Raw genomic sequence first — 23,689 nt, 5'->3', positions numbered from 1 at the left:
GAAAGTTGAGAAGGATGGAGAAAGAGATAGAATGGATATAAAAATATGAGTAGAGAATTGCTTTAATTTGAATAGTCTCATTGTTTTAGTGCTCTGAATAGAAATAGAAAAAAATGGTTAGTATTTACTGGAATTGCTATTTTTTAGGTCATTCACAGTTAACGACAAATTTCAACTGTCACACATAAAAGGTCTTATTTACATAAACAATTTGACAGGGCTTGTGTGACTACGAGAAACCAAAAGCCCTAACTGCTCTCTGTTTCTCATGGGTTAAATCTGTCTTTTCAATCTATCAAATATTTGGCTTTAGAATCCTAACAGTCTTTAGCTATCATTCAAAGTAAGGTAAATACATTTAGATAGCTAGGACAACGATGAATTTCAAACTGTATTATACCTTCAAAAGCAAACTAGATGCCACCAAACAGCTTAAAGAAATGAGAAGAAAGCACATGACCAGAAGGGCACAGGACATAGGGCAGTAAGGGCACATACCTGTTGGAATGAACGCGGCGTGTTGCTGCAACTGTGCGCTGGTGAGAGCCTGCTGGTAGTGCAAGACGCTGGGGTTAAAGACCGCACTGGTACCATTGCTTTTTTCAAGTGCTTGTCTCTTTGGTAAAGGATGAAGAGCACCAGGGGGAAAGGCCTAGAAATGAAGAATTCGATAAGATATGTCTAACTTAAAGCAAACACAACTTCCGTGTTCATAGAGATCATCAATTGCAACATTCTTTTTAAAAATGACAGCTAAGGAGATGCCTCTGCCATGCACCTTAATTTAAACAGCGGCAATGTCGAATGAGTGAGAATTTGTTATTGAGAGCGAAAGCATGATTTCTGTAACCCAAAACGGTAGCATCTCAACTAAGGAAAAGAAAAACTATCAAGCAACAACAACAACAAAAAAATGGCTTCAGCTTTTAAAATGAGTTAAACTATTCTAAGGGGGAGGAAGCATTGGTGTTATTATTAATACCTATTCTTTTATTTAACTAAATGGCAATTTCTTGAATTTAAAGGTTAATAAGAATTATAATGAACATTTTCTGAGTCAAATAATTTAAATTTGCTTCACTCTTTTGGAAAAGGTATTAAAATTTGTTAGGATTAATTTATTTCACAGATTACGTATGAGAATGAGATGGCTAAACACCTTATTGGATTTTTTCCATAAATTAATAATAATGATTGTTCGCAACCAATATTTTACAAGTAATACAAATCTCAGATGGTTCTCTGAAAAGCTACATGCAAAGCGAAAGGTGAAAGGTCAAAGTACCAGGTCTACAGTTGCTTCGAGAGGTCGCTTCATTGCTTTGGCAGTCGACTGAGTCTTTTAATAACAGGCAGCGAGCACATGATGGCAGTGGGCCAATGGGATTCAAGCGAATTAACATACAGGTAAACAGCAAGCAGAGGTGCATCATGGGAACGGCATTGCATTGTGGATAGGTGAGAAGGAAAAAAATATTCTGAATGCAATATACAACGTACAAAACACTAGGCATGCACAACAACAAAAATGTTCTCTAAAGAAATGAATATTACACCTTAAATTAGTATTGAAGCAAAAATGCATCTACTATACCTTAGTTAAAAGCATATAAGAGAGTAAAATATAGATGTTTGAAATTCAGGAAAGTTAATTAAAACAGCAGCTTGCATACACACCATAAGCATTTTTTATATTGCTTCAGAAAAAAATGCAAAATTTGTAAGGGCCATAGGATCGAAGAACTTCTGATAAGTTAGTTTTCAAATATGAAACAATGAATCCATCGAGTAAGGATAAGACCCAAGTTGAAATTTTTCATAAAAATAATTTAAAATTCATAGCTAGCCTAACAAAATGAAGTGGCGAACTGAGACAAAAAATTCAGGCAAAAAAATATTCAAACACAAGATTATTTAGGCGAAACTGTTGGGTTTGGATCTTTATTTTTTGTCTGAATCATGTGGATAATTGTCTCAATTCTTGTCTTCACTCTGCTAGTGTGAGTCTTGTCATGTGGACTAAAGTTCCAAATTTAGTGTCTTGAATTTAAATAGTGAGTTTCCAGAATTCCCCACTTTTATTCCATCATCCTGTTTCTAACAACCAACTTATCATCCATTCTGTTTTCTACTACATTTGAAATGTTCATTTCATTTATCTCAAACAACTTACCGGATTATACTAAGAAAATACCCTTTAAAAGGTATTTAGTGTCCCCCGGTATCAAAATAATTTCTATTTAGTAATTCTATTTGTACTTTTAGCTACAGTCAGTGAGCAACCCCATTAATGAAAAGTGGAACTCTTGGAAAGAACACATACAACAGCTAAAAATAGCAAACAGCTAAAAATAATAGCAAAGAACTGCTTGAAAGATTAGAAGTAAAATAATATCTTTAACTTAGAACCATAATTTTGGGAAGACAGTTTCATTTAAACAACTGAAATAAAAACAAATATGGATTGATTTAGACCACGATGAAAAATTTTCCTATTCTTTGTTAATTGTTGTAAAAAAAAAAACAAAATTAAAAATTCTATGATGGAATTCTATGCAAATAAATAATTCAAAGGAATTGCTCCAATGCAAATAAAAAATGAAATACCCTTTTCTATGTTTAGCACAATAGGTAAATCCCTAAGGTTTGTCTAATAAATACAAATATTATATTCCAAAGTTTTGAAATAGAACTTTGTCATTTGACATGAGATAGTACTAAACCTTTAAAATGGGAAACAGTTAATGACATTTTCCTGGATAAAGGATGTTTATTATTGTTTTATAATTCAGGATAAAAAGTATGGAGATAATAGGGGAGAGCTGTGGAGGGGAAGAGACTAGAAATAAAGTAGAAAGAACTACAGGCAGAGAAGAGATTTAGAATGGCCAATGGAGAAGAAAATGTTTTGGAAGGTAGTTTTGATCAGGGTCATCGAATAACATGAAATCAATGTTGTGAAAGTACAATTGTGAACATTAAAAACAATGAGCTGACAAAACTTCTGTGTACTGGATATTCTTTCCTTGCATGTAACTTTGACATCATGTAACTTCCATAATGCCATTTTTGTTTCAAATCTTCCATCCTTGCACAGCTTTGCATTGTTAAGCAGTGCAGGGTTTTCTTTTGTTTTGTTTTTCGAGCTTCAGTTAATTTGCGTCAGCTGAAGAAGGTTACAAAGCCTATTCTCATGGAACACATTGAGAACGTGAACTGGATCGTTAAACTCAAAATCATTTTGGCCTTAACTTTCTGGACTCAATTTTTCCCTTCCCGTTTGCAATCCTAAGTATTTACAGAATGAATCCACTAATGGGTTGATCTTTTCCGACATGTTAACTAGAAGAGCGATTGTGTCTCCAAAGGCTGATATTCATGAACAAAAATTTGACTTAACAAGGAACCATTTAATGAAGTCTCCAAGTACAATGAAAAATAATAAACATTTCCCTTTAGGATTGTCACCTGGAAGGTTAATGTTCTTCTTCTGGTCTTAGTGTGATGAAACTTAATTTCCATAGAATTTAGAATAATCTAGGAATGTAAAAAAACTGAGAACACTAGAGTGAGCAGGACAGTGACATGTATCTCTTTCTATCACTCCATGGCATGAGTTTTCTTTATTAGAGGCAGATCTCTCCTTTTTAAGTAAACACTGAGGTCTTGGAGGGTGGGGTGTGCATATTAACATGCTGTTCATCTCACACGGTGAAGCAGGTATGTGGAGAATGTATTTTAAAAATCCATGTGGATGAATAATCATGTTATAATGTACCATTTTCATATACAGATGCTCAGTTTTCAGTGATTTTGACTGCTGGCATATGTTTACCTACATTGAAAGATCTTCAGGCTTAGAACAGATCTCATAGATCACCAAGCCCAGTGTATCCTAAGATCCTCCTTAAGCACCAAGACAGTTAATTGAGTCCTCACTATGTATCAGCCACTTGGAATCCATCTGGCTGGCATCACCAACATTCTGAGCCTTTGCTTCTCTGGGCCTCTCCAGTTTGGTGAGCATGGGTGATGAGTCAGAGGAGGTCCTATGGGCAGTTAGGCTTTTATTTTTTTGAATTGAGGACCAATCCACCTGCAAGTCAAGGTAATCGAACCAACTGCCCACATCAGGCATGATAGGCAAAGACCAAATCTGAGGGGTCAGAAAACACTGACAACAATGATCAGAGCTGTCACTTTAAAGTAGGAAAGAAAGTAGACAAGTAGGATGCCAATCAAAGTTCCTGTACAGACTTTCCTCAACAATCAAAACATATCTAGCTGATGGCCGCTTGTCCTGTTTCCTTTTGCAAAATGGTTCTTTCCTTGTGTCACTCCATTTTGGTGTATGTGAACAAAGATTGCTTGTATGAAGATCAGACACCTTTTGTGTTAACACTACCGAAGAAAAGTTCTGTCTGGCTTATTCTCATGTTTAAAAAATTCTGGTGATTGTGATGGTTATGTTTTAAGAAGTATTTAAAAGAATAAGACTCTAAAGGAACTAAATGTCTTTTATTCTGGAGTCAAAACTTTCCATTCTTTTTAAGCATCTAATTAAGTGGGAAATCTCCAGACAATAATAAAAATTGTACCCTGGAAATGCTTGGGGTTTATATATGGAAGTCATGGATGGAATATTAATATCTTCTAACTGCATTCATCACTCCTGTTTGTCCTTTTAAATAAGGAAATAAAATAATAGCTTTTCTTTCATGAACTGAGTAATTTTGCCATTAGAGTAGCAATACTTTGACTTTATCCAACAGCACCTAGGCTGGTTTCAAATGAGCGTCTCACTTCAACTAAAAACACATGACAGATTCAGTAATTTTCATGTCATTGTCAGAAAGAACCTGGCTTTTGTTCTGAAACTACATTCCTTTGGGTTGTCTTTGACGATGCTGCAAGATCCTCTGACTTATCAGAACTCCAAATTTGGGCACGGTGTAACAATCCAAGAAACTATGGTAACTAACACTGTTGGCATCCACTGCAATAATCTTTATGCAGCTTGAGGAATGTAACCATGAATGTAATGTGAAAATGTGTACAAGGGTACACAGAAGAGTACAGCTTTGACTTGAAGAAATGCAGCAGGGAAATGACCTGTTTGTGTAAATGGCCATTTTCCCTCTTATCCCCATCAGCCCAGGTCATCTACCACTGACATATACTAGGTACATTGTTCCTTTAATGACTGAAGTATATATTGGTTGCAGATGTTAGAAATGGTCCATTGAGAAAACAGGCAGATGAAATCAGGGCTCAGCCCTAAGGTCATTATTAGTACCTTGATATGTTGTGTTAATAAGTACAGGCATAGGTTGTTTTATTGCACTTTGTTATATGGTACTTCGCAGATACTTCAGTTTTTTAAAATTGAAGGTTTGTGGCAACCCTATGTTAAGTCTATCAGTGTCATTTTTCCAACAGCATGTGATAACTTTGTGTCTTTGTCACATTTTGGTAATTCTCACAATATCTTAACATTTAATGTTATTATATCTCTTATGATGATTTGTGATCAGTGATGTTTGATGTTACTATTTTAATTGTTTTGGGGCACCATGAACCATGCCGCGAACTTAATTGATAAATGTCATGCATGGTTTGACTGCTCCACTCACTGGCTATCACCCCTCTCTCTCCTTCCTCAGGCCTCCCTATTCTCTGAGACAAAATTATATTGAAATTAGGCAATTAATAACTTTAAATGGCCTCTAAGTGTTCAAGTGAAAGAAAGAGACACACATTATTACTTAAAATACATACTCCATATTGGAGCTAGAAATGATTAAGCTTAGTGAGGAAGGCATATCGAAAGCCAAGATATGCTAAAAGCTACACTTCTTGTGCCAAGGTTATCCATGTTGTGACTGCAAAGGGAAAGTTCTTGAAGGAAATTAAAAGTGCTACTCCAGTGAACATACAAATGATAAGAGAGCAAAATAGCCTTATTGCCGATGTGGAAAAAATTTTAGTGGGCTGGACAGATCTAACCAGCCATAGCATTCCCTTAAACCAATGCCTTATTTATTTATTTATTTATTTATTTATTTTCTTGAGGCAGAGTCTCACTCTGTCACCCAGGCTGGAGTGCAGTGGCACGATCTCAGTTCGCTGCAACCTCTGCCTTCAAAGGTTCAAGCGATTCTCATGCCTCAGCTCTTCGAGTAGCTAGAATGATAGCCGTGTGCCACCATGCCCAGCTAATTTTTGTATTTTTAGTAGAGATGGGGTTTCACCATGTTGGCCAGGCTGGTCTCAAACTCCTGGCTTCCAGTGATCCACCCACCTCTGCCCCACAAAGTGCTGGGATTACAGGCAGGAGCCACTATGCTGGCTGAAAACCTAACTTAGAGCAAGGTCCTGACTCTCCTCAATTCTATGAAGCCTGAAAGGAGAGAGGAAGATACAAAAGAACAGTTGGAAGCTAGCGGAGATTGGTTCACGAGGTTGAAGCAAACAAGCCGTCTCTATAACATAAAAGTGCATGGTGAGCAGCAAGGGCTGATGGAGAAGCTGCAGCAAGTTATTCAGAAAATCTAGCTAAGATCACTGATGAAGGTGGCCACACTAAAGAACAGATGTCAATGTAGACAAAAAAGCCAGATATTGGAAGATGTCAACTAGGACTTTCAGAGCTACAGAGTAGTCAAGACTGGCTTCAAACCTTCAAAGTACAGCAGCCAACTCTTGCTAGAAGCTAATGCAGCTGGTGAATTTAAGTTGAATGCTCATTTACCATTCTGAAAATTCTAGGACCTTTATGAATTATGCTAAATTTACTCTGCCTATGCTCTAGAAATGAAACAACAAAGCCTGGATGACAGTATATGTATTGACAACATGGTTTACTGAATGTTTTAAGCCCACAGTTGAGACCTACTGCTCAGAAAAAAAAGATTTGTTTCAAAATTATTACTGTTCATTGACAATGTACCTCATCACCCAAGGAGTCTGGTGGAGATGTACAAGGAGATTCATGTTGTTTTCATGCCTGCTAACACAACAGCTATTCTGCAGCCCATGGATCAAGGAGTTGAACTGTCAAGTCTTATTAATTAAGAAATAAATTTTGTAGGACCGTAGCTGCAATAGATAGTGATTTCTCTGATGGATCTGGGCAAAGTAAACTGAAAACCTGTAAAGGATTCACCATTCTAGATGCCATTAAGAATATTCATGATTCATGGAAGATCAAAATATCAACATGAACAGGAGTTTGAAAGAAGTTAATTCCAATCCTCGTGGAAGACTTTGAGGGGTTCAAGACTTAAATGGAGAAAGTAACTGCAGATATAATGGAAATAGCAAGAGAACTAGAATTCTTAATAGAAGTAGAGCCTGAAGATGTGAGTGAATTGCTACAATTTCATGATAAAACTTTAATGGCTGAGGAGTTGCTTCATGGAGCAGCAAAGAAAGTAGTTTCTTGAGATGGGTTCTACTCTTGGCTAAGATGCTGTGAACATTGTTGAAATGACACCAAAGGATTTAGCAAAGTGTATAAACTTAGTTGACAAAGTAGCAGCAGGGTTTTAGAGGATTGACTCCAATTTTGAAAGAAGTTCTACTCTGGGCAAAATGCTATCAAATAACATTGCATGTTACAGAGAAATCTTTCATAAAAGGAAGAGTCAATCAATGTGGGAAAGTTCATTGTTGTCTTATTTTTAAGAAATTACTACAGTCATCACAACTTTCACCAATCACCACCCTGATCAGTCAGCAGCCATCAACATCAAGGCAACATCAAGGCAACATCTTCTACCAGCAAAAATATACGACTCACTAAAACCTCAGATTGTTGGTTAGCATTTTTTAAGCAATATTTTAAAATTAAGGTGTGTATATATTCTTTAGACATAATGTTCTTGCACATTTAATAGACCACAGTATAGTGTAAACATAACTTTTATACGCACTGGGAAACCAAAACATTCATGTGATTTGTTCTATTGTGATACTCGCTTCATTGCAGTGGTCTGGAACCAAACCCACAATATCTTTGTGATATGCTTTTACTTGAAGGACTAATATTTTCATATTATCAGGGCCTCATTCCATACCTCAGTGACCAAGGATAGCCACTGGGACCCAGGCTGAATCAATCACAGCATCCTGTCACTGACCACAGGGACAGCCACCAAAATGATGTTTAACTTCTTCCCCCGCCCCAATATCTAATTTGAGCTGGTATAAAAGACACCATTCTCTCCCTTGTCAAAAGATGTAAGAATGCATCCCTATAGATGTCCAAAGCCTTGATCCCAGGTCCTGTAGAGAAGCTGACCTTAGAGAATGGTGTGGCTATAGTAAGAGAAGTAGGCAAGGGAAAGAAGAGAGTGACCTGGTGGGTCTGAAGTTTCTGAACCCAGGCATTCCTGAGCCCATCTCTACTGAAAATACGAAAATTAGCTAGGCATGGTGGCATGCACCTGTGGTCCCAGCTACTCGGGAGGCTGGTGCCTAAGAATCTCTTGAACCTGGGAAGTAGAGTCCAGTGAGCCAAGATCGTGCCACCGCACTCCAGCCTGGGTGACAGAGCAAGACTCTGTCTCAAAAAACAAACAAATAAAGAAATTGTATGAAAAAATATGTTCTTAGTGCCCATCAATCAACACACCAATTATGATAAGTTGGAGCTGGCCTAAAATAATGATTACAATGAAAAAAATCTTACTTCTTATGGGCTGAGATCCTCACTAGGTGGATAGTAGAATGGATTCCACATTGGCAAAATGTGTCAGGGGCCTCATTTGTGCTCTAAAAGAATTCCTTTTTTATCAGCCTTAAGTGATCAGTTTACTCCCCTCCTTCCCATTCCCAATTAAAATGAGTTTTGGAAACTACCCTTTTACTAGAACAAAAAAGGGGAGAATTTCTCTATTTTTTATTGACCCTCTTGTGTAGATACATACATCTCCACATATATAGGAATTCACACTCAGAAAAATCAGCATTATGTCCAATAACATAAGCATGAGAAGGACAAGAGGAAAGGACACTAAATGGACAAGAAAAGGACTCAGAGATTAAACAAAAACAGTGATTTAGATGAAGCGCCCTGTGCTCAAGGTGCATGGAAATAAGCAGCTCAGATTGGAAAGGTCTCTATAACCACATGCTCCGCACCCAGTGGTGATTACCTCAGGGCAGACGTTGCCTTTCTTGCTGTATCCCTATCACTGATTGCAGGTCCGTGCCTTAATAAACATTTGTGCAAACAATGTTGAGTAATGGTGAACTTGTTTGTGTGACAGCTACCCTTCCATTTTAATCAGTAATCAGTGTATGAGGTGGTGGTTGCTAGCTAGAACAAGGTGTTTTCAAACTGTACTTTTCATCTCTGCAGTCATAGCTCTCCTTCTTGAGGGAGGACTGACCACTGAGTCCTTCATGCCTTCTGGACCCGATTAAGCATTTCTATCATGTCATTGAGGAGCATTTTATTGCTCTCAGTTACTAACTCCAAACTCCTTGAGGGCAAGGAAACCTGCCTGATTTATTTATTCTACCCAGCAAGTGCCAGATGCATGGTCTCATTAAATTTTTTGAAAGAATGAATGCATAGTGCCTATCACATATTAACACAGACTTCTGATAAGCCAGAGAGCTCGCGTGAAAACAAATTAATTAGAAACTTCTGCAACCTGATGCAGAGGTTCTCAAGCTTTGTGGTGCATTGGAATCACCTGGGAGCTTTTAAAAAATGCCACTGTCACCAGGTGTGGAAGCTCGTACCTGTAATCTCAACACGTTGGGAGGTAAAGATGTGAGAATTGCTTGATCCCAGGAGTTTGAGACTAGCCTGGACAACATGGCAAGACCCTGTCTCTACAAAAAAATTTAGAACTTAGATGGGCCTGCACCCAGCTACTCAGGAGGCTGAGGTGGAAGCATCACTTGAGCCCAGGAGTTTAAAGCTACAGTGACCCCTGATCATTCCACTGCACTCCAGCCTGGATGACAGACCCTGTCTTTAAAAAAAAAAAAAAAAAGTCACTGCTCAGGCCACACCAGACCAATTAAATAAGAAAATAAGAAACTTCAGGGAAAGGGACAGATGTCAGGTCAGACCCTTCAGGTTGTTCCAAAATGTAGCCAAGTTTGATAAGCAGTGTCTAGGCAGGTGCTTCTCAAATGTTAATGTGCATACGAAACACCTGGGGGATGTTTTACAATTTAAATTCTGATTCCCTGAGGTCTGGGGCGAGGCTGAGGATTCTGGAGGCTCCACAGGCTTCTGGGTGATCCTAATAATGGTGCATCTGGTCTCTAAGGGACAGTTAGGCTCCCTGAGATTCTGAGCAGCCTCCCAGGCCATGATAATGATGTACTGCTGGTCTCTAACGACAGTAGGTGACTCAGGGAAGCAAGCCTAGGTCACAGGTCTTTTTTTTTTTTTTTTTTTTTCTGCATCAGCCAGGATGGCTCCACTTTCATCTGTTTCATTCATTGCTATTCTGCATAAAATCTCACTGCGGTGGAGAATGTGACCAGCACTGCCCTTGTGATAAGTGCAAGAAGAGGAGAGAATGGGAGTAGCGAAAAGCCAGATCACTCGCTGGGCTTCTCTTAGGCCACAGCTGTCCTCCGCCGCTGCTCCAAGGAGCTGGTTGCCTCCTGGTGCTCAGGTGCAGAAATGCGCCTTTCTTTCCTCTCTCTGAAGCGGTGCCCACCTTCATGTTCATTACAAGGCCCTGAGCCTCTCTTAAGAAGACCCTAAGTGAGCACACTCAATCTCCGCTGCCCTGGGAGTGGGGAACGGAGCTCAGGGACCCCAGGACTTTCCCTGCACCTGAGGGATTTACTTATTGTGCTGAAGAAGGGCAGGAGGGGAAAACAAAACAAAACAAAAAGGGGGAAAACAACAGCAAAACTTAGGCAGCGGAGCAGCAGGAATAGCAGCCTTCCATGTTTCCCGAGTGTTGGGAAGAACATCCAAGTCCCAGCCCGGAGCGGCCTCCGCAGAGGCGCCAGGGTGCAGGGGCGGCGGGCGGCCGCACTTACCATGACTGTGGCCGCGGCCGCGGCTGCCTGGGCGGCCACCGCAGCTTGGTTGGCTTGGTGCTGCGCAGCTTTGATTTTGGCCTGCAAGTGTGCAGGAGGGTGAAAATATTTGCATTTCTCCCTCATGCAACGCCCCTTTATGTAATCCATACAAACGGTTACGGTGTTGTCACTTGTGTCGATCATGGTGCTGTCTGCGGGGTGTGCAAAGCGGCAGTCGGTCTCTCCCCGGGCACAGTTTCCTCGCTGGAACTCCCTGCATACCTAAGACAGGGAATAAGAGCCGCGCTGCAGAGGCAAGCCTGAGCCCAGGCGCCCCTGCGGCCCCGGCCACCGCGGGAGGAGCGGAGGCTGCCTCGCTTTCAATGGTGGCTCTTGAACCACTGATAAGAAAAGACTGATTATCCAGAACCCAGGTAACCACAATCTCTGAGACACTCATTTGAGTTTTGTTTTACCCCCTTTTCTAGGGTGAAAATCTATATTGAGAAAATAATCCGAAATCTGCAGTTCAGCTAAAATAACAAAGGAAAAGCAACAAGGCCTCCATTGTCCCTGGGTGGCATATTATGCAGCTATCTATCTATCTATCTATCTATCTGTCTGTCTATCCATCCATCCATGTATCTATCATCTGTCATCTATCTATTAATCCATGCATCCATTCCTTTATCTATCGTCTACCATCAATCTATCCAATCATCTATCCATCTGTTCATTCATCCATCATCTATTATCTATCATCTATCAATCTATCCATCTATTATCTATTATTCATCTATCCATCCACCCATCCATCCATCCATCCATCCATCCATTATCTGTTAATCGATCACTATTTTAATGGTAAAAACTGCAATTACTAATGTTATCTACCATTTATCTACCTACCATCCATCCATCCATCCATCTATCCATCCATCATCCATCCATCCATCATCTGTCCATCCAGCCATCATCTATCATCTACTTATCTATCTAAAATCTATCAATTAATTAATCATCTATCTAATCTAGTTACCTGTGTATATACTTGCTTACCTACCAATAATCTATTGTCTACCAATCACCTATAATCTATCTACCTCTCTCTATATCTTCAATCTCCTACTCGGATGACAATTCTGAGAATGCTATAGGTTTTTTTGTGTGTGTGGAGGGATAATTTCACCATCGATCAAGCTACCAGGTCATAGCTGTACAAAAAGAATCAGGGAAAATGACGACAAACATGTTCCTCCTCTCTCTGAGGAGGTGGGGTGGGGTGAATCTGAACATTCCTGTTTCCCACTCCTTCTCCCCTGCTCTACAAAGATAACATAATCATAAATCAGAAGAACAATATCTAAGACACCAAAATTTTCATTTTTAAGGTCACTATACTATTTTTGACAGCACAGAAAAGAAAAAAAAAGACAAAAGAGAGAAATATGGCAAGAGATATAGAGAAAGAAATGTAGGGAAATAGTTTATTTTTAAAATTCTTTAATGCTAAATTATCCTGAAATCTCAAGTAACTAGGATTCTCCACCCCTGAGAATTCTGGTGGATCAAGATTTTACTGTGTGAAAAAATATTTCTTTAGAATTTGAAGAGTATTCTTAATTATTCCCTGAATATAGATAACATGAAATAGCATACATAACATATGTATATTGCTTGTATAATTCTTCTCTGTTTATAAATATTAGCAGGAAATAATTATGCATAGAATTGTAAGTTATTTCTTTTTAGGCTCCAATTCCAAAGTGGATATGTAAGTGATCATCATGTTGATCATTAGTGATGTTATATGAAGGGCCCCTGACATGAAATTCAAGTATTGTGAATGTCAGACAAACTTAGGAAATACTGTTTCACTGACCAGTTACCAGGCCAGGTTGAAGGTAACAGCATGAATCACCAGATTGTTAATTGTTTCCTCCTACTTGGATATTAGCCAACATTCTATCTTTAGTTCATAAAATGCACAAAATAAAAAAGCACTAAGATGTTCCCACAGATTCTGAGCAAGCCTTCCTCCATCAGTGGAATGACTTCTGTCTGATAGCATCATAAGTGTGGACCAGCCCTCAAGCTCCTACCAAGGTGCTCTGTGTGCAGCTCACTTAATTCCTGGTTTGAAATGAACCAAAAGTCGCTCTGCTAAAATCATTGTGATTCATTTTTACATGCCTTTGTCTACCAGCCCTGTTGGGAAGGACTATTTGTTCCCAATTCCGCTGATTTAATTTGTTTTCTAAAATACAGTCACATGCTGAACACAAAAGCTCCGTGGGTCCAGCAGGTGGAGCCCAAAACACTTTTCCAGTCCTGTGAAAGGTCTATACAGTAATTGACAAGGATAGGCTGGATCTTTTCAAAATAGTAACAATTAGAGTTTCATTCTCTTCATCTGGGCATCCAGATGGAAACTAAATTAAAAAATAAATATCCTATAAAATATTTGCAGTTTGAAATTCTGAGTTTTAAAACTTTCACAGGTTATTAGGCAGCCACATTTTATTGCCCTCAAAGTTCATTGGGTTAATATTTAAACAAATACACATTGAAAGAACATTCTCTAATAATCCCACTAACAGAAAGCACTGTGTATTTACGTCCTAACCGGATGCGTCACCTAACACCTTTAATCAGTAATGAAATTAAAGGAGCTCTCTGAAAAATCTATGAGAATTTTATACACCCTTATAAAATGCTGTAGTGAATATCACAGGGATATAGCAGTAAGATAGATGAGTTCTATAGCTCTGATTAAAGAGAAATTTTACCTAACAAAGTACAGGAGGTTTAGTTTGATTCATAACTTAAGAATGTTTTTTTATACATAGGAACTTGTTTTCTTGAATGTTATAGAACAATTGAGGTTAAAGAAAAATCTCAATTAATAACTAAATTTATGGGCCGGGTGTGGTGGCTCATGCCTGTAATCCCAGCACTTTGGGAGGCCAAGGCTGGTGAATCACCTGAGATTGGGAGTTCGAGACTAGCCTGACCAACATGGAGAAACCCTGTCTCTACTAAAAATACAAAATTGGCCAAGCATGGTGGCACATGCCTATAATCCCAGCTACTTGGGAGGTTGAGGCAGGAGAATCACTTGAACCTGGGCAGAGGAGGTTGTGGTGAGCCGAGATTGGGCCATTGCACTCCAGCCTGGGCAACAAGAGCAAAACTCTGTCTCAAAACAAAACAAAACAAAAAACTAAATTTACTTATCCTCCAATTTCCCCTGTTTAGCAACAACACAATCAGAACTAATATGCCAGAACATACTAGAGCAGCCATGCTTGTTCTTGAGATATTGAAATATGATCATACCAGCTGGTAAATAGGTGTAGTCCCACTTCCTCCCACCACTCTCCCTGGGTGTCCTTGGCTGTCCTGGTTGCTGGGCTCCTGCCCACCAGTTTCCAGAACTTTCCAGGGTCTTGCAAGGGTTAGATCTTGACATGAGGAGGCCTTCAGGACCTGGAGCCATCTGTATAGGCTGCATCATGATTGAGTCACTGTTCCATTGATTGTTTAATGTTTTTCCCTTAAACGCATATTCCATGCAGCTGATTTTTGTTTGTGTTAAAACTAGTCTTTTCCATAGACTAATTTCCTTTATACTTGGCCTTAACTTCAAACCATAGAGTTATAAATGCATGGGTTTTAGGTGAGAGTTTATGTGTGTGTGTTTACATGGCTGTTTTGCAGGACTGAATTAACATCTTACAAGCAATCACTTATACAGAAGTATACTTCTACCACAAATGCATCTCAAAACACAAATAGAATTGAAGTACCTCCAGTTTGTCAGTCCTGAGAAGTTTCTGAGTTGCAGTTGAGCCCGGGACAGTGACCGGTGGACTTCCGGGAACAATAACAGGTGTGGTGGGCAGAATTTCCGTTGGGACTAACCCAACTCCAGGGGTTACAGGTGCTAGGTAAGGAGCAAAGCTAATAGCTGTATTTGTCCCTATCGCGGGACCTACAGGAAAAGTGGGCTGTTAAAGGAAGACAACACAGGAGAAAGAGTTCTTTAGAATTAAACTTTAAAAAATTACCAGGAAATGTCATTTAAGCAAAATGTATTCATCATATACTCTTTACGTTAGTTGTATAGCTCAATGCTGACCTGTAATAAAAATGAAATCTATGTAGACCCTCTCTTCCCCAAACCATATAGAAATGTGAGAGAACATCATAAAAAACCTCTAGTTACAGGAACTAGATTAAGCTTTTGTCCCTATGAAAGTGTTCTCAACAAAAGAAAATAATTTCGACTCCAATTACTCAACATTCTAAACTATTAAATGTTATAACACTAAGGTAGTAAAAGCTATAGAATACCAACTAATAATCTTTGATTTATTCTACATGTTTCTCAAAGGGAGAGGAGTCACGAAACCCTTTGATTACAGGCTGATTTTCAAGTTGGCCAAGTCTATGCATTTTCAAACAGTGGGGTTACTTGCAATTTTATTTTGCCCAGACTTATCAGTATGTTTCCATATTCCATCACTAGCATGTATATTCCCAAAATTCAAATGTAGTTTTCAAATAAACCTACAATTTTTTGCCCTAGTTCAACTACATCTAGATCCAGTCAGTCTTCCCTTCCTGAAAGATTTTCTGGAAGAGTTTTTTAATCAAACAATTTTTTGATTGGCCATTAAAAGTTGGTTTGGTTTTCTAGGTCACAAAATCAACACAGCAGTGACAAGAGCATACAGAACCTTATTAAATTTGTTCTCTGACCCTATATTCCTCATCTAGGAAAAAAAAGAAATATGCTAGTGGGTTGACGTGATGATTAGTTTTAAAAGCTCCACCTAATAATATGTAAATAATTCTGCCTTTTAGAAAGGAAATAATGTACATTTAAGAGAACAAACCTTGTTAAGTAATTTAAAATGCTGAAGATTTTTCTTAGAATAAATTGTACACCAAATTGGACCTGAATGCTGCTTTTCGTTTGTTTGGTTGGTTGTTAATTACAGATGATTTTTAACCTATTTGATTTCAGATATTTGCAATTACATATTAATGCAATTTTTTAACACTGAACTTTACTGTTGCTTGTCACACTTTTAACGTTGAACTATGCTGTGTCATGCTTGTTCTCTGTTTCTACATTGTGGGTGACATTTTTCTTGTCTATTTATGACTGGATGAATTATTTAACATATGGGAAAAATAACAACCTACGTTTAGTAAACATACTTTTTCTTTGTAGCAGTAACAGAAAAATATTTCTTATGAAAAGTCATGATAGAAAAGAGTAAATTATTGATAGTTTGTGCAGGCATTTATCAGATAGGCAGGAGAGCCTATTTTCAAAGTGGCTAGAAGGGGTAGTTCTAGTGGTCTTAGAGGGGTCCTGGCTCAGTACTCCCGCAAGGAGCTCTTAGATCTTTATGGCTCCGACGTAAAATCCATTTTGGGAGAAAGTTGCAACATGAGGTCTGAATGTGGGAAATAGATGGCAGTTAGGATTTTTTTCTTCCTTGACTGTCAACAAACATTTATATGTGTATGTTACTCACTGAGTCATAATTATAGAAAGTTATGATTTTCAGTAACTGTAGCTTTTATAATTTAGTACTACTGGAGAAAAAGCCAAGTGATTTAAATGGTCTAAGGACTATGTAATGTTAGGATTTTTAAAAAGAATCAATTCTGAAAGGTCATAAATCACAGCACATCAGTGATTCAGTGGACCAGCTCTGTCAGAAATGCCTGGGGGAGATTTTACAAATAGAGAGAAATTCTGACCCAATAGATCTAGGCTGAGACCTTGATATTTGAATTTTAGAAATTTTACTAGATGATCTGATGCGTCGCCAAATTTGAGGACCATTGTCATATGTGAGGAGTGAAAATAGTATTAAAAAACTTGCAGTAAATATGTAATTTAACCCAGAGACTAATTATCAACATAAACATTTAGATAAAAGAGCCCTCCCCCATACTTCCATTTTCATTTTCTCTGGAAGCAAATTCTTATCCCTCCCAGACCACAGATCATTTGAAGCCAGGGTTAGTGTGGTACCATAAATACGGGTTGTACTTTGCCTTGTCGACAGGATTGAGAACCTCAAAACTCATTTCCCGAAACCATTTGGGTATCGACAAATATATTCCAATTAGCTAACTTTTGCCTTCAAAAATCTATGTTACTTGTTCATCTGATTTCATAGTCTAAAATGAGAGTTCCAGTATGTTTTATTGATGATGGCAATAACATAGTTCACAGAGAAATAGTATTATTTTAAAGTAAAACCATAGATTTTAGACTCAGAGAGACCTGAATTCAAATCTAGTGGTCTGACACTTACTACCTTTTAACCTGAGGAGGAACTTAACCTCTCTGGGCTTTCAGTTTCTTATCTGCAATGAGGAAGTGAAACTACTTAGCTGGAAGCGTTGGGCAGAACAAGGTGTTATTGCGCTCCTATTTCCCATGGTCAGAACTCAATAAAAAGCAGCTCTCATTACTACTGTAAAAATCAATGTTGATCAAGGGTTTTTTGGCCTCAAATTATCTAACAGTTCTACAACAGGGATGTAATGAGCATAGCAGTACAGTAAGGGTATGAAAGTGAGTAAAATTATAGCAAAAATTTTCTCTTTCCTTTTGAAATGTGGACTGAAAAAAATATTTTCTGTCACATGAAACTGAAAGTTGCAAGTTCACAGGCCTTACGAAGACGCAGTAGGATATGTTCCTTTTTGATGTAGTGTGTTTTTCATTGAAATTGATTAGTTAAAATATATAGTTACGGTGATTTGCAGAGAGGCTCACTCCGTGTTAATATTATTGTGGATAATAATGCTTTACATCTGTGAAAGGTTCTGGTCGTTCTCAAGGCATTCTCACACTTGTCTTCTTTAATCTTCTCAAATCCATGAGAAGCAAGTGCGGCAGCAAGAATTGCCCAGCCTTCCAGGTGAAAACAATTTAGAGGAGAGACACTAAATGGATAACCCAAGGTCAATGCTTCAAGGCAAAGTCAAGGCAGAACACCCGGGACTCCTGGCCCCTAGTCTGAGGCCGTGTCCAGCCTTTTGCGATTACTAGATTTTGTTGGTTACTTCTTAAAACAAAAGACGAAAAGCAGCCCCCTCCAAATCAGTTGCCCGTATGTTTCTGGAGCGAATGCAGAGAGCGTTGGTGGAGAGTTGCACAGGAACGTGTCCCACAGTCAGCCTGGGCCGTCTGCAGACAGGAGGTGTGGGGCCTGCTGCCTTGGAAAAGTGGTTCTCAGATCCTGAATTCAAATTAAACTCCTGAGGTATGATCTCGGCCAACAACGGATCCCGGTGTCTGAGTTTGGTTCTCAGCCGGCGGCTGAGAAAAGAGAAGGGCAGCACCTTCCAATGATTCTGTTCCTGGAAGCGTACCAACTACAGCTTGGGAGAATTAGCCCTGCAGTTTCTGCAGAAGTGCTGTTGCCAGGCTGTCTGAGACAGGATCCATTTGGTCCACGTCATCTCTCAGCTCAAAGGCACAGCTAAAGAGGCCAGAGGACAAGATTCGCGGGAAGCCTTCTTGAAGAAAATCGCTTCTGAAATGCTGGTCTTGCGATTTCCTGCCCCTGTTCTCCACTCCACCTTCCTGTGTTTCTCTCCGCAGTCTTCCATGCCCTGCTCTCCTTTCCAGGACATCAGGTCCAGGTTCAAAGATGACGAACACACCCACCCACACTCACGCACACTCAACTACACAATACGTACTCATACAACACACACTCATACACACCCACAACACACTCCCATACACTCACAACACACGTACACTCACACACAACACGCTCATATACACAACACATTCTCATACAACACACTCCCATACACTCACACATACACTCAACACACATACACAACGCATGTACACTCACACACACTCAAAACACACCCACAGACACACCACATGCACACTCATATACTCGAAACACACAACACACTCATGTACACTCACATATACACACTATACACTCAGATACACATATACTCACGTATACTCACATACTCAAAACATACACACAACACACATACACTTACACACACTTGTACTCTCACACCACACTCACAACACACTCATGTACACTCACATACACTCAACACACCCACATACACACAATACACACAAAAACTCATACACACACAACACTCATGTACACTTATACACTCACAACATACAACACACATTACATACACACACACAACACATACAACACACCTACACCTCCCACACACATACAAAACACTCATGTACACTCACACCCACATACATTCTCACAACACACATACACACTCATGTACACTCACATATACTCACTACACACAATACACACACACAACCACACTCGTACACTCATATACACTATGAACACAACACAGTCACATACACTTGCATACACTCAATACACCACCCTCGTACACTGACATACACTCACAACACACACGTTCACACCCAACACTCATACACTCACGCAATACACACACAACACACACACTTGTACCCTCACACACTATACACTCACATAACACACTCGTGTACACACAAAACACATGTACACTCACAATACATACACCACACATGTACGCACATACACTACACACATACACAACACACTCGTACACTCACACACACTGTATACACTCAACACACTAATATACACTCACAATATACTCACGTACACACATACATGCAGTACACACATCCACAATGCACTGATGTACATTCACACACACTATACACATACAACATATGTACACTCACATACACACACCAAGACACATTCATGTATACTCATACACACCCACAACACACAACACTCATGTACACTCACACACAACACACATATGATCATACATACAAAACACACTCATGTACACTCATACACTCACATTCACATATGTTCATACACACAATATCCTCATGTACACTTACACTATAACACGCTACACACACAGCACTCCACACTCTCAGTATACACAACACACTCATGTACTCACACTCATAACACACTACACACACAGGACACTCATGCACACAACAAACTCATGTACACTCACATATACTCACAACACATTCATACACCACACGTAATACATTCACTACACACAACACACATACACTCACAATACACATGCAACACACACTACAGACAACACACATGCACTCACAACACACTTGCACACATTTATACACTCACTACACATATACACACTTGCACACTCACTACACACACGTACTCACAACACACTCACGCACACATGCACATTCTTTGCTATTTTGTAGCAGCAACGGGGCTTAGCCAAGGGCCTGAGGTATTTCATGGCTCAAAAGTCCAGTCAATAGGCAAGAATGCCGTCGTCTCACTCTTTTAGAACGTGTCTGCTTTAAAGGGTAGGTGCCTGGCACTCACGCTAAAAGGCTGACACATGGCGTCTCCTAAGCCTCCTCCCTCTACTGCCAGAAGCAGCTCCAGAGGGCACAAGACTCAAGCAAGACTTGTCCCTTCGGGGTTCTTCCATCTCCATCCTCCCAAAGGTAGCTCACGCTTGCTTCTTTATCTTGAGTGCACATATAAAGGCTGTGCACGCTCTGGAAAGGGAAGGGGGAAGAATTCCTGTCCTCTCCTATCAGGAATTGGGGAGAGAAAAGCTGCTAGGAGGAATAAATGAAGGGGACTTTTCAAGCATTGTGAATTTGAGGCAGAAGGGTTGTAAGGGGAGAGAATGCCTTGAATTTTCATTCCCTTAATAAATATTTATTGGTGCAGACATGGTGCCAGAACACTGCGTACATTGATTGAACTGAAGCCCTAATAAGAAAGAAGAAAACAAACAAAATTACAGTTCGTTTGTGTGGATAAGCAGAAAGGGAGGAGGGCTCGCTGGTAGAGAATGCTGGGGGTTGCATGTGGGTTGCAGGGGTGGACCTGGAGTCCTTATGAATGAGGTGATTAATGTGTGAAAAGCACTAGGACATGGACAGGCCAGCAAAGGCAGAGGCTGGGACACGCACAAGCTGTGCGTGTTCACCCAGCAATGTAAGCAGGGTCATGACCAGATCGCAAAAGCCATAGGTCATGATCAAGGTCAGAGTTTTGGCTTTGTCCCAGTAAGATGGGAAAGCATGGAGGGGCACATAAGGGAGTGATAGGATGCTGTTTATGTTTTAAAAAGATTCCTCTGGTTGTTGTCTATGGGATATAACGGAGTAAGGCAAGAGTGGATATTGATAGATTAGGAAGTAAATGCTTTTATGATATTGTGATAAAAGGTTGATGGTGGCTCAGAAGAGGGAACTGAGATGTAGGGGAGTGGATAGGATTCAGGGCAGATATGACAGGACTTGCTGATGAACTGGATGTCAGTGAGTCACCTATACTCTACTGGGTCACTAATTCATTTCTGAGACTGAATTAATTTGTTTATAGAGTTGATAATTTTGAAACATGTCACACTTTTTATTCTAATACTTCCAGTGATTTCAGGAAAGAGTCTGCTAGGTTTTGGTTTTAGATTGCCAGTTGAGAGTACCATTTATTCAAATGGGAAGAATTTGATTTTGAACGTGTCAGGTTCCTTTAAGAAATTTAAAGGTGAGACCAGTAGAAAGGTGGATATAAAAGCCTGGAGCTCAGAGGAGAGGTTGGGCTGGATAAATACATTTGGGGGTCCTCAGTCTGTAGATGATTGACAGATTCAGGAATGGATGAGACCACAAGGGAGAGGGTAGATGGAAAGAAATATCCAGCTCTTGGAACCTCAACATACAGAAGAGGAACATGGTGGGCAAAGGAGATGGAGGAAGGAGTGTTTAACAAAGGAGAGATTGGTTACATGACTTGAGTACTGCTGAGAGGTAAAATAAATTGTCTTAGTCTATTCTGGCTGCTTATAACAAAATACCATAAACTGGGTGGCTTATAAACAACAGAACTGAATTTCTCACAGTTCTGGAAGATGGAAGGCCGCAGATCAAGGTGCCGGCAGATTTGATGTCTGATGAGGACCATCTCCCTGGTTCATAGACAGTGCCTTCTTGCTGTGTCCACACATGGCGGGAAGGTGAGGGGTCTCTCCCATGTCTCTTCTTATAAGGGCACTGATTCCATTCATGAGGGCTCCACCCTCAGGATCTAATCGCCTCCCATACGCCCTTGGAGGTTAGGATTCAACATGAATTTTGGTGGGACACAAACATTCAGACCATAGCAACAATAAGGCAAAAAGTGACCATTGGTTTGGTAATATGGAGGACACTGGTGAGAGATTGCAGGGGAATGGGTTCAGGAGTGGACAGAAGAAGGAGGGAATGGAAGAAATATCCACAGTGCTGTAAAGAAGCTTCGTTCGTGAGACCTAAAATGGAATGATACTTGAGACTCTCTTTATCAATTGACTTGTCTTATGCAGTTTTTGCATCTATTATTTTCCGGTAACTGCTGTAAACAGCTTCAAATTACTATAAACCCATTGGCTTAGAACAACACACATTTATCCCTTTACAGTCCTGGAGACCAGAAGTTCTAAGTTGGTTTCACTGGGCCAAAATCAAGGTGTTGGCAGGACCTGCGCTCCCTCCAGAGGCTCTAGGGGAGAATCCATTTCTTGACTCTTCCATCTTCTGGTGGTTGATGGCGTTCCTCTGCTTGTGGCCACATCACTCCAATCTGCCTCTGTGGTCACATTGCCTTGCTCTTCTTCTATCGGAGCTAACGCTCCCTCTCTCTTATGTAAGTGTCTCTTATAAGGATGCTTGTAATTGCATTCAATCCAGGAGATTCTCCCCATCTCAAGATTCTTCACTTAATCCCATCTGCCAAGCCCCTGATTCCATATAAGGTGACATTTATAGGTTCCAGGTACCTCTGAGAGCCATTATTCAGCCACCTATCCTCTACTAGGTCACTAATTCATTTCTGAGACTGAATTAATTTGTTTGTGGAGTTGATAATTTTTAAATGTCACCGTTTTTATTCTAATACTTCCAGTGATTTAAAAACCTCTATTAAAATATTTAAGTGTAATATTCCTTTTTCAGAGGGAAATGGTGATTATGAACTTCTAATTAATATTCGAGGCAATAATAAACATAACTTTCAAAAAAAGTTCAACTAATAGTTAACAGCAGGGATGGGATTCTCTTGTTAACACTGCCACGAGTGAGTGCCAGGGTCAGCCTTATGAATTCTAAATAGGATGTGTATGAGTCAAATAAGTGAGACACATAATGTGGCATTATTATGTTGACCTTGCTGGCTCTAAATTTATTGCTGTAGACATTATTTAATATGTATAACTAAATTATTTTAGCATTTAGGTAATTTAATAAAATAGTTTATATGTGTGTATCAATAAAGAGAGAACCATAAATTATACATGTGTGTAGTTTAAACAGAACCACTTAAATGCCTATTTTGGGGATTAAATATGTTCAGAACTCTATCTGCATCTAGTCCTTAATCTGGGTGAATTCTTGCTCACCCTTTACGAGAGGCTTATTTGAGACTTCCTCCAGGCAGGCTTTCCTTGTCCAGTCTCGTCATTTCCTGGGCTTGAATCTTACTTGGCCCTTTTCTTGTGTCTGTCTATCCCCAAAAGACTGTATCTTATTTATCTTGGAGCCCTCTGCACCTGGCATTTCTTTCACTCTGGGCAG

The 23,689-nt window shown here is 39.6% G+C and overlaps 2 protein-coding genes across 22 annotated transcripts in view; one reads left to right on the top strand and one right to left on the bottom strand.

Moving 5' to 3' along the window:
* The window catches only part of MBNL2 (muscleblind like splicing regulator 2), a 397,414-nt gene that overhangs the window by 36,906 nt on the left and 336,819 nt on the right, over positions 1-23,689 (bottom strand). For 9 of the 21 annotated variants that reach the window (XM_074021290.1, XM_065533403.1, XM_074021292.1 and 6 more), the window contains 4 exons: positions 14,814-15,014; positions 11,023-11,286; positions 1,286-1,339; positions 499-652 (listed from right to left, as the gene is read on the bottom strand). In XM_074021290.1, the coding sequence (XP_073877391.1) occupies positions 499-652; positions 1,286-1,339; positions 11,023-11,286; positions 14,814-15,014 (673 nt within the window). The remainder of the gene's footprint in view (positions 1-498; positions 653-1,285; positions 1,340-11,022; positions 11,287-14,813; positions 15,015-23,689) is intronic. The other 12 variants (XM_074021295.1, XM_074021293.1, XM_074021296.1 and 9 more) reach the window with 2 other exon arrangements.
* The window catches only part of LOC141408934 (uncharacterized), a 198,970-nt gene that overhangs the window by 75,280 nt on the left and 100,001 nt on the right, over positions 1-23,689 (top strand). The gene's annotated exons all lie outside the window — the stretch shown is intronic.

Source organism: Macaca fascicularis, chromosome 17 (assembly GCF_037993035.2).
Source record: "Macaca fascicularis isolate 582-1 chromosome 17, T2T-MFA8v1.1".
NCBI lineage: Eukaryota > Metazoa > Chordata > Mammalia > Primates > Cercopithecidae > Macaca > Macaca fascicularis.
This window is presented reverse-complemented; position numbering and strand designations above follow the sequence as displayed.